At 32.7% G+C, this 11,419-nt stretch overlaps 2 protein-coding genes across 2 annotated transcripts; both read left to right on the top strand.

Annotated features, from left to right (window-relative positions):
- Nucleotides 1–1,086: 1,086 nt before the first annotated feature.
- Nucleotides 1,087–3,359, top strand: LOC149905387 (uncharacterized). The gene has a single exon (XM_090106629.1). It carries the CDS (start codon nucleotides 1,212–1,214, stop codon nucleotides 3,357–3,359), a length of 2,148 nt encoding a protein of 715 aa, XP_089962755.1. The 5' UTR covers nucleotides 1,087–1,211.
- Nucleotides 3,360–4,184: 825 nt separating this feature from the next.
- Nucleotides 4,185–9,532, top strand: LOC149905388 (STAM-binding protein-like A). The gene is made up of 9 exons (XM_090106129.1): nucleotides 4,185–4,490; nucleotides 4,597–4,864; nucleotides 5,154–5,282; nucleotides 6,154–6,290; nucleotides 6,562–6,712; nucleotides 7,087–7,224; nucleotides 7,775–7,887; nucleotides 8,639–8,741; nucleotides 9,035–9,532. Exons 1-9 carry the CDS (start codon nucleotides 4,369–4,371, stop codon nucleotides 9,095–9,097), a joined length of 1,224 nt encoding a protein of 407 aa, XP_089962255.1. The 5' UTR covers nucleotides 4,185–4,368; the 3' UTR covers nucleotides 9,098–9,532.
- Nucleotides 9,533–11,419: the final 1,887 nt, after the last annotated feature.

Below are 11,419 nucleotides of genomic sequence, written 5' to 3' on the forward strand. Positions count from 1 at the left end.
ACTTCTTATAATATTATATCCTTGTTTTTCGTAAAATAGCGGTAAATACTTAATTGTTGAAGTGAAACTTCTTTATTTATAAGTGCGATTCAATCTAAAACACTTATATACACCACAGTAATTTTGTAGGGTATAATCTCAATTCTTCATATAAGATTCACCCGTTATTCCTCTGTTTTATTTATTTCGTGTACAACTTCTATAATGATCTCATCTCAAAATCGGACTGTCCAGTAAAAATAGCAAATCGTCCAAAGTTTGCAACACCCGAAAAATGGTCGAACCGCTACTTGAGCTCGCGCGTCGGTGTGGCCACCGCGAGCGCCCGCTCGTCGCGCCCGCCTAGGCCGCCGCCACCGCGCATTCAGTGTGGACGCACACTTAATGGTCTCTAATATCAAAACTGTTTTCGTGAGCGATTAGGTAGGTATCTATGTAAAGTAACGTCAATTATATTATGTCAATAATGTCATAGCCTGTTATATTTACAATTTTAAGATTTTTGATTGTTTTATTTACACAATATTATGTATAAGGTTATAAATATAGCATTTGTAGCACAAAAGTGATTCAATAAGGATACCAATCTAATATGCATAGGCTCCGTTTAATGAGTTTTGAAGAAAATCCAAAAGAAAATAAGGAAAAGGAAGCAAGTGAAACTGGAAATTTAGAAATCCTTTCCAATTGCAATGCAAATGTAGAGCCTAAAAATAGTTTACCAAATCTGAAATCAGAATCCCAAAATGTGCAAGAAAAGACACTCCATAAATCATTAAGTGAACTATTCCGCCTTGCTCCATATGGTATGAATGCTTTCGATATAGCATTTAATATGTAGATGTATTCAAATCCAGATCTCCTGGCAGTATCTTCTTTATAGAAACTTCTCTTTACGCGAACTGCTATTGTATTAGAGATCTGCTATTGAATGCTTTTAAAGACAAACAGTCAAATCATATTCGTTTATGTCATCACATTGTTTATTTCTACTAGAAGCAACTACCTACCTAAATTTTGATAAAATAGTTAACTAGCTACTGTTGTAATAGTCTAAAATTTTTATTATTTTAGGTATACATCCTTCGCCAAAAATATTAAAGCGACAACGTATCCACGACCTTAAAAATACAGTTTTGTCTAACACTTTTTTAAGTTCTAAAAAAATTAAAGAGAAACTACTTAACGTAAGAAAATCAAAAGATATTCTAATGCGAAGAAATAAAAAACGCAATGTTAATGAAAATACGGTTAGGAAAGATGATGTAAAGGTCTTATTTACGTCAACTAACTGGACAGCGAGAAAGAAACGATCGTCATCTGCACAGCCTGGAGGAGTTCGGAAATATAATATTTATTATGACTCAAACTTATCTAGTAACTTTCATAGAATCACACCTTTGAACAGAATCAATCGTCACATTTGCTGTCGATTACAAATGCCAAGAAGACTACGATATCATAAGCACAATAGTACCAAAAATACTTCACATTCATCTCATCGTAAACATTGTCGTCACTATTATTCGGACCTAACAATAAAACCTAAAAAGAATTTTCCAAGCGAATGTAGAGTTGCCCCATCCGTACATTACAATGTTGTAGATTTTTCCGGAGGTTCTGATAAACGTCCTAGCAAAGCAATGAAGAATGATTTATGTGTGCAGCTCATGACTAAGTGCAAAAGAAATGTACCTAGGTCACGTTGTATTACCCGGTACTCAAATAAAGAAGTTTCCGTAACCCCTTCTTGTCTGCCATGTTCAAGAGGTGGCGGTGACACAGCTGCAGACATATCAACTCAAGTAGCAACATGTAAAATACACCACAAGGCCCCCAAAAAGACGTGCCAGGCCAGAACATGCAGTGCTCCACAAGGAAAAATTCATCAGTGTACAAAAGCAAGAAAACAAGAAGCGTTAACTGAACCAATATTCCTCGCTAACACTGCATTAAAGTATATTCTTTTCTTTATTTCCATCATAGTGTGGTCTCCGTGTATTTTGATAACATTTTTCATTTGGATTTTTACTTATCCAATGAGACCTCAAGAGGTTTTACGCACAGAAGATCATAAAACGTGTCCAAAACGCAGACACAATTTTTTGTATTCCGTTTATACTTATAGTGCTGCTTTTGTCAGAAAATTAACTTGCTTCTATGGAATCATCTTTTCATCACTTAAAACAGACCAAGATAACAGAAAATGTGAACGTAAAACCAAGGTAAGACCTAATCCAAATAAGAAATATACCCTGTTCTATAACAACAATAGAGGATGGGTAATAAAACCAATTAAATCCAAGGAAGGATTGCAACGAAAAGATTTTGAGAATAAAGAGATTGAACATAATAATATTACATGTGCTGATGATAACGATGTTTTTAATGGAAACAAAAAATCTCAGCGACAAGAAACAAATACTATAGTTGGCTATAATACTGAAACAATACCTAAATGTAAAAAGAGCCAATCACAATTTTTGAAAGCTCCAAAACCATTTATAAAAAGAGAACATGCTCGGTGGTGTTCCGAAAAACAAATAGCAAAGAAATTCGTAAACGCTAACATACAAACTTTTCAAATCAACGAAGATGAAAGCAAATATCCTAAACCCCATTTTGAAATATGCCACGAACTTCCTGAAAAACATGTTCCTACTCAAATTTTTGCTAAAAGTAAAAATATTCCCGTATACGCGTCCTTGCAAAAATCGCACAAATATGTAACGTTTGACGACAACAGGCAACGAATATTTCAATATGATCCTTATTGCGAAATTCCTGAGCCTTGCTCTTTAGATCCTTGTTTTCACTTACCCAGAAATCAATATACACCAAGAAGAATTATTCCGGCAAAGAGACATTCTCCATGTCGCTGTATCAAAGTGATAAGAAAGGTCAAACAAAAGCCACAATTCAGAAATGACTATATTCAGTATTGTACAGGGGACACTGGACAACAAAAATCGGTTAAAAAAGAAGTTTATAAAGAAAATGTACCTACAGACAATCAGAAAAAAGCAAGAAATAAGAAAATATTCAAAAAGAAAGCTAATGCTGCGAATTACTGTCGACGTTTCAAAAATAAAATTTCTTATATTGTCAATGACGTTGAAAATTCGGTATGGAATTGCGAGCCCTGTGATGGGATGTTTGTTCAAACAATACGCAAAAAACGTTGTTTCTGGCTATATCGTTGCATGCCGACATTTTACCCATATTTTCTCATATTCTGTAAATTCTACGAAAGCTTAACACATGCCTTATTATTCATAATTACTGCATGCATTTGGTGTCCTATATTTTTTTGGTGCTATTTTTGTTCTATATTATTTTGTAGATATGTTTATATTTAATATAAAATATACCACGAAGCGCTGTTTTTCATAATATGATTTTTATATCATTACTAGCTTTCCACCCGCAGCTTCGCACGCGCAGTCAAAGAAAAACCCGCATAGTTCCCGTTCCCGTGGGATTTCCGGGATATAACCTATCCTATTTCCCGGGGTAAAAAGTAGCCTATGTCCTTTCTCGGGTATCAAAATATCTCTATACCAAATTTCATGCAAATTGATTCAGTAGTTATGGCGTGATTGAGTAACAGACAGACAGAGTTACTTTCGCTTATACATATAGTTTAATAGTATAATAGTCATTGAGATAATATTACTATGTGTATCTCAATGATAATAGTATGGATGTCGCACGATATTGGTAAATTATATCATATAGATTGTAGGAGGATGAAAAATAGATGTATAGACCTACCCTGATATGCACACAACTGGGAAATTCATATTATGATCGCAACAAGCAGCCGTGGTTAATAATGGTATTATATGAATTTGCCAGTCAGTTCAATTCACGGTGTAAACTGTCTGGAAATAAGAGGTCATAATACGGCCCCCCTGAGATATAAACTGAGTAGGTACTGACTGACTTCACCATTTATTTTACACTTAATATCTAATTTCAAAGTGTTTTATGATTTACACTTGGACAACAAATGTTACTTAAAGTGCTTATAAGCAATATTTTATACAACTAATTTACACATATAAGTGTAAAAAGACTTAACCAAGATAACAGACCCATGTCTATTTTTTAATCTACGTATCCTTGACAATGTCACTGTCAATGTCAAATTGTGTTAAAACAGTGATGGACACTTGGACAGTACGTCAGTGTCATAATTTGATTTTATCATGATTGGTATTTTGTTTAAAAACAAGAAATTGTTGTAGTTTCCCCTATTTTAGTATTGTGTATTTATAAGTGTAATATAAAACAGTTACGAAAGTTCCTTTAAAACGTTTTTGCAATATATAATTAACACTCATATTATTTGAAGCAGACTTAAATATGCAGTCATCCGAAAAGCATATGAAAACTGATCTTGCTTCTTTGGAGCCTGCTTTCAGAATCAAGCAGCTAGCAAATTATGGAGCTATGGTTGATGTAGATCCCAATGTGCCACCCAGGAGGTAATTTTATTCCATTATAATATTTTTCTCATAAAGGTTAAACAATATGTGTTATCAGCATTATTCATGTTCACTGTTGATATTATAAGAATATTATTTGTTTTAGATATTATCGTTCAGGTTTAGAGATGGTTAGAATGGCGAATGTATATTTGACTGAGGGAAGTCTCGAAAATGCCTATATACTTTATATGAAGTTTATGACATTGTTTTTGGAAAAGATTCGTAAGCATCCAGAGTATAGTACAGTACCTTTAGATATAAAGTCAGTAAATCAAACTAAATTGAAGGAGGTCATGCCAAAGGCAGAGAAATTAAAACAAAGGCTATTTGATCGGTATACAAAAGAACATGCACATTATAAAGAAATGGAGGTATGAATCATCAATGCTTTTATCAATATTTCAAATTTAATCTATTGCTTTCACATATTGAATTTTTACTGTTCCTGTTATAATAACAATACCATAAATGGTTCCTTAATATCTAGATATATGGATCTTTCTATATACTTTAGTTCATGAAAAAGAATTAAAATACCTGTATTGCTAATTTTATTAGAACCATAGTATAAATAATGGTGATGTTGATTTTATAAATCATAAATTTTGCATTAAAAATTTTTTTAAAAATTTTTTTAAACATGTATCTATTATATAAAAGGCAAAAAGAAAGATAGCAGAAGAGGCAAGAAAGAAACAAGAACAGGAGGATGCAAAATTGGCACAGAGATTGCAAGCCGATGAAAATAGGCAAGATGGAAACACTACTGGACCACATCTTATAAATGCTGTATGTACTAAAAGTCATTATTTCAATTATTTATAGAGTTGTTTACACTTTTTTAAATGGGGTATAAAACAATAGAACTAAATATCTTAATATATATAAATCTCGTGTCACAATGTTTGTCCTCAATAGACTCCTAAACCACTTAACCGATTATAATAAAATTCGCACACCATGTGCAGTTCGATCCAATTTGAGAGATAGGATAGTTTAAACATGTAGGTACCACGGGCGTAGCCGGGGCGGACCACTAGTGATATTATAGTAAGTTTGTACACAGGAGTGGGTAAATCAAATTAAGTGATAGTCTAGATATTTATAACAAAACCCTAATCAAATGTTATTTAAAAACTCAAATGGCACCCAGCCTATGCAAACTATTTAATATGTTTATACAAGAAAATCATTTTGGTTACACAACTCATTGCTCAAGACAGGCTGAAGATAGCAATGATTTTTTAATAAGCAAACATAGTTAAGCTATTGCCTAGCTTCTATCGCGGGCCTAGAGCGCGGGGTCTGAATCCAGAAATTCCGTAACGAAAAAACCTCACGCTCCCCACTCCGACGGACACGGAGGTGTGGCTTGAAGTCATGCTGTGCAATAGCTTTACCGCGGCAGTCCCCGAGTGCCACACGTCTTTTTTTTTAATAAAAAAAAATTGGTTGTCTGAAAAGTCGGTTTACTGACGATAGTTGAACGTGACAATGTCCGATTATGCTTCTTTGTCGCTCGTTCCGCGCTCTCGCTCGCACTTCAAGCCTTACATGGAACGCCTCAGAGCGAGGTAACGCTGCATGAGTAATGTTTTTTCGTGCGTGCAGCCGGCTCTATCGAATTATAAGACGTTGTCACGTCAAAATCTACCCACAGGAGAAGTGGGCAGTGACACCGAGTGCTCCGCCAGTGGATGGTGTACTGTATCCTGATGACTTTGCCACGGAGCCTCCTCGAGCGCCTCTCAATGAGTACAAGCCTGTACCACCACTAATTCCACCTAAACCTGTGCAGTAAGTTTATTTCAACAATTTTTTTTATTTCAACTTCTATCTGTCCAACTTATAGGTATATAGTATCAATTTTTGACACTATTTTTAGGTTAAGATTACTTATTTATATACTTAGGCCAGATTCAAACAGCCATAACACCTCTCTGAATTCAGAATCTGAATTTGGAAATGTACACAATTGATTGTTATTGCAAAATGTACTTTAATCCATACGCATAAAAGTTGAAATACAACTCTAATAAGTTATATAAGTTCTAACCTTCCTTTTCAGAGAGAATGTAATAAATGACATGTTCCCCCCTCTTGCTGGTGGTTTGCGTACAGTAGTCGTACCGGCCTCTCTTATGGGTCGGTTTTTGACCATCGCTGCTTCGAATACGGCAAAAAATATCGAGCTATGCGGCATTTTGGCTGGAAGGTTGGTAAGTGATATGTCGAGTGAATATTTTTCTTTTATTTATTGATTAGGTACTCATTTAGCAAAATGTAGACATTAGCTAATCTTGTAAAATATTGAGGGTATTTTCGAAAAACTTTTTTTTTATTCTGTTACATATTGTTTGATTGGGAAGTTGTTTGCATATATTTTTTCTGGTTTATATATTATTTTTTCAACTACTGCATACTTTTTCTTTTATTATGATCATAATATTATGGTTACTTTCTTTAATTTAATAGTTAATTCTTACTTTGTACATTCAAAACTGCAAATTCCAATTTCACAAATTCCAATTTCGAGGTTCATAATTCAATTGTTACTTGTTGGTCATTTTTTTTTTAAATAATTTAATTTCAGGAGAAAAATCAGTTGAAAATAACGCACGTGATAGTGCCGAAGCAATCAGGCACCGCTGACTCGTGCAGTACTAATAATGAAGAGGAGATATTCCACTATCAAGATCAGCACAATCTCATAACTTTGGGCTGGATACATGTATGTTTGTTCACTTTTATATATATTTATATATGTACTTAATTTACAATTTTACCTGCATTTGCATTGTGTTTGAAGTTATATTTGGACTTTGTCATTTATGTAGGTTGTTAAGTTCAGAATAATGCATCAAAGGAACTTATACATACTTATACTTATACTTGTTCTTAATATTTTTTTATATGGGATTTTTTATATTGCCTATAAAAATGCAGTCGAAATCACGGTCGTAGTTCTTAAATGACATTTCCTAAAGCAGCAATTTATGTATATGAAATTTCTAGCTTATTTTATAAACAAACTAGCTGTTCCCCCGGATTCACCCGCATTGCTCTGCTCCTATTGGTCTTAGCGTGATGATATATAGCCTATAGCCTTCCTCGATAAATGGGCTATCTAACACCGAAATAATTTTTCAAATCGGACCAGGTAGTTCCTGAGATTAGCGCGTTCAAATAAACAAACAAACAAACTCTTCAGCTTTATAATATTAGTAAACAAATATATAATTTTATATATTTTGTAATACATGTATTTGTTAACATTACAGACGCATCCAACGCAAACGGCTTTCCTTTCGTCGGTGGATCTCCACACGCAGTGCTCCTACCAGCTCATGATGTCCGAGGCGATTGCTATCGTGTGCGCGCCTAAATATAATGAGTTAGTATTATTTTTTGTTTATATTGAGAAATAACTATAATAGTACATAAATCTATACTAATATTATAAAGCTGAAGAGTTTGTTTGTTTGAACGCGCTAATCTCGGGATCTACTGGTCCGATTTGAAAAACTCTTTCGGTGTTAGATAGCTCATTTATCAAGGAAGGCTAAAGGCTATATAATATCATCACGCTCCGACCAACAGGAGTGGAGCCACGGGGGTGAAACCGCGCGTAGCAGCTAGTAAAAAATATATAAAATATCATTGAAAATTGACTAGCCTTTAAAAAACAAAAAATGTTTTAAATTCAGGGTTAGGCTGGTGTATGAGTGTATTTAAATTCAGTTCTTATTTATTATTAATTCATTTTTGTACCATCTATAATATTAGCAGTAAACAACATTGATTAAAGCGAGAGCACAGTAAAAAAATGGTTGTAAAGTCGGTTTACTGACGATAGTTGAACGTGACAACGTCTTAAGGCTGATTGTGCTTCTTTATCGCTCGTTCCGCGCTCTCGCTTGCACTTCAAGCTTTACATGGGACGCCTCAGAGCGAGGTAAAGCCGCATGAATCATGTTTTTTCGTGCGTGCAGCCGGCTCTATCGAATTATAAGACGTTGTCACGTCAATAATAATACTTTGGTATCGGTAACTGATCATCGTGTAGAATTTGACTGCATCCTTTTGGTTGTGTACTCTTACGTTAACCAAGTTATTATATTTTTAAATGTTTTTATTTGTAACAGGACTGGTTATTTCGCGTTGACCCCAGACTACGGTATGCAGTACATCGCAGCGTGTCGGCAGTCCGGCTTCCATCCACACCCTAATGACCCACCACTTTTCTATGTGAGTTATAAATTTTTAAATAAGTTTATTGAAAAAATGAATAATAAATAATAACGAAGAAACAAAGTCAAAGATGTTGTCTTGTGCATAGATTAAAGTCAAGTTGTTTGAAAATCTTCCCGATCTCCTTAATTTTTGTATTCAAAGTATGAATATGAATGGAATGTTTGGTTTACAAAATTGTAACAATTTTATGAGCTATTTAGTAGTTTTTTTCAAAGCATGTTAATATATGTTCTATAAAGTTAAAATTGTATGGATTTTTTAATTCTTTTATTATAATCTTTTTCCAGAATGTAACTCACATTCGCTTGGACAGCACATCGTCGATAGAAATGGTGGATCTTAGAAAATAAACAAAGATTTTTATGTTATAATTTTCGAGTTATAAGCAATTTTCAACGCGAGCTAGTCTGACTGTATTTGCTTTTAAATTCGACTCAAATTATTTTAGTACTAGTACAATATTTGTGCCATGAGCCATCAGAATATATTATATTTCTAAGAGAATTATTATCTTGAAAGAGATTTCTAAATTCCCTGTGAGTAGATTTACGTTAATGTTATACAAAATTCTAACTTTTCAACAAATTTCTGTTTATTTTTTAGTAACAGTAGGTATTTTTATAAGTTAACTAAGAACAACTGGCTTTTTAACGATTCGGTAGACACAATCGTTTTGATGTCGAATTTAAGCTTATTTCGGTCATAAAGACTCAAAAAATGCTAGACGATACAAATATTGTTTGCTATTAATTAGTACCTTTGATGGTGATGCATTTGTTTGCTTTGTATTTGTTATTTGTTGTATGTATTTATAAAAATTTGCCTTATGCCATGCATTGTCTTATTATAACTTCTTTTGTGATAAAATTAATTAAACTGTTGGCTCTTTTTATTTCTCCTATTAAATAGGATAAGAAGTTAAAATTTTGTGTTCATATAGTAGGGTTTCCATATCAATGTATGTATTAGTTAAATTCACGGTGAAAAATAAAATTTATATGTATATCTTAAATGTTTTACAATATCTTAGAGGTGCAACGAGTAAGTTGAAAGTATTATATAATAGTTGTATTTTCTAACTATTATGGTGCAATATATGTTAAAGAATATAAATGTTTAAAATCTTATTGGACTGATGCATTTACATGTGTATTTTAATCGACTTCGATATTGTAGGAATAAAGTTGATGTTCGATTCAGTATGGCTTTAGGTAAAACGTCAATTACTCTAAAAGAACGTTTCTCAATTAAAAAATTTCCATTTTTAATAATACTTAATTTTGTATACAAAATTGATTGCACTGGTAAAAGGGTAAAGGCTTATTGACCTTCAAGGTCAATATGCTAAAGTGTGTCTTATTGTTGAAGTGATAAAGTTTGAAATCCCATGTTTAGTTTTGAAATAAACCTGCTTCTGAGCTCCAGCTATGTTCTGATGCCTTGGTATTTTTTGCCCCTAAGATACGATTATTTAATATTTCTTGAAATTAATAATCTTTATCTTCTCATTAGTTTGCATTATTGTATATAATCGTTATTTATTCAAATGTTGATTTTTCTTATTTATAATAATATGTTGTTATGCTAAAACGTAGTTTAAGTACGGAAAGACTTTATTTTTTTAATGTTCAAGCGGACTGTTGATGACATCACATATTTTTATTGAGTTTGTTTTGGGCTTTTAATTTTTAAGTGTATAAAGGAATAATAAAAATTGCTTTAGTTCCTAACAATGTTTGTTAATTATTCTTTCATTACGTTTTACATGCAATGTGTTAAGTAATATTGTCCTTATAATCGGAAAGTACTTCCGACGAAACATAGTAGAGAAAAATCAGTCACCTTAAATTGTAATTCATTTTGATGTCTATTTAACAAACATCTGTGTCAATAATTCTAAGAAAATTACCTATATTAATAAGTAGAAAGAAATGTGTTTACATTCATAGTCTGCAAATATAACAATGAATGTGTTTATTTGTTATTTTAAACCAATCCGTGAGACATATTATACTCTCTATATGTGATGTTGTGTGTATCGCTATGGACCAATGTAAATAAAAGCATTTTCATTGAATATTGTTTTATTATTACATAAAAGTGATATGTGAATTACATTTGGCAGTGATGCGAATTTCAGAAGCATCTACTATATTGCTTTAAATTTATTATAACTAATTGCTATGACGAAGACGAAGTACACAGTTAAGTACAATTATTTACTTATAAATAATCTGTAATAATAGATCTTATATATAAAAATGAATCGCAAAATGTGTTGGTAAGCGCATAACTCGAGAACGGCTGAACCGATTTCGATAATTCTTTTTTTATTATATTCCTTGAAGTGCGAGGATGGTTCTTATGTAGAGAAAACGTAAACACGTACCACGGGCGAAGCCGGGGCGGACCGCTAGTTCGTAATAATAATAATTTTATAAAGACCCAGCCTTTGTCTTCACAAAATTCACTACACATACAATAACTTAATATTATTTTTGCTACATGACAAAAGTGATATGTTTGATTTGTTAATAAACATTAAATGTACATTTTTCTCTAAACACGAAGAAATATAACAATCAGCTGCATAATTAAATGACATAATTTATTCGAAAGATAAAAATATAACGAGGGTTACCATAAGTGCATATCAAAATAGGTATATTTAG

This window comes from Colias eurytheme, chromosome 10 (assembly GCF_061535395.1).
Source record: "Colias eurytheme isolate Ceu_HAF_F1 chromosome 10, ilColEury1 Martin Lab GWU primary, whole genome shotgun sequence".
Taxonomy (NCBI): Eukaryota; Metazoa; Arthropoda; class Insecta; order Lepidoptera; family Pieridae; genus Colias; species Colias eurytheme.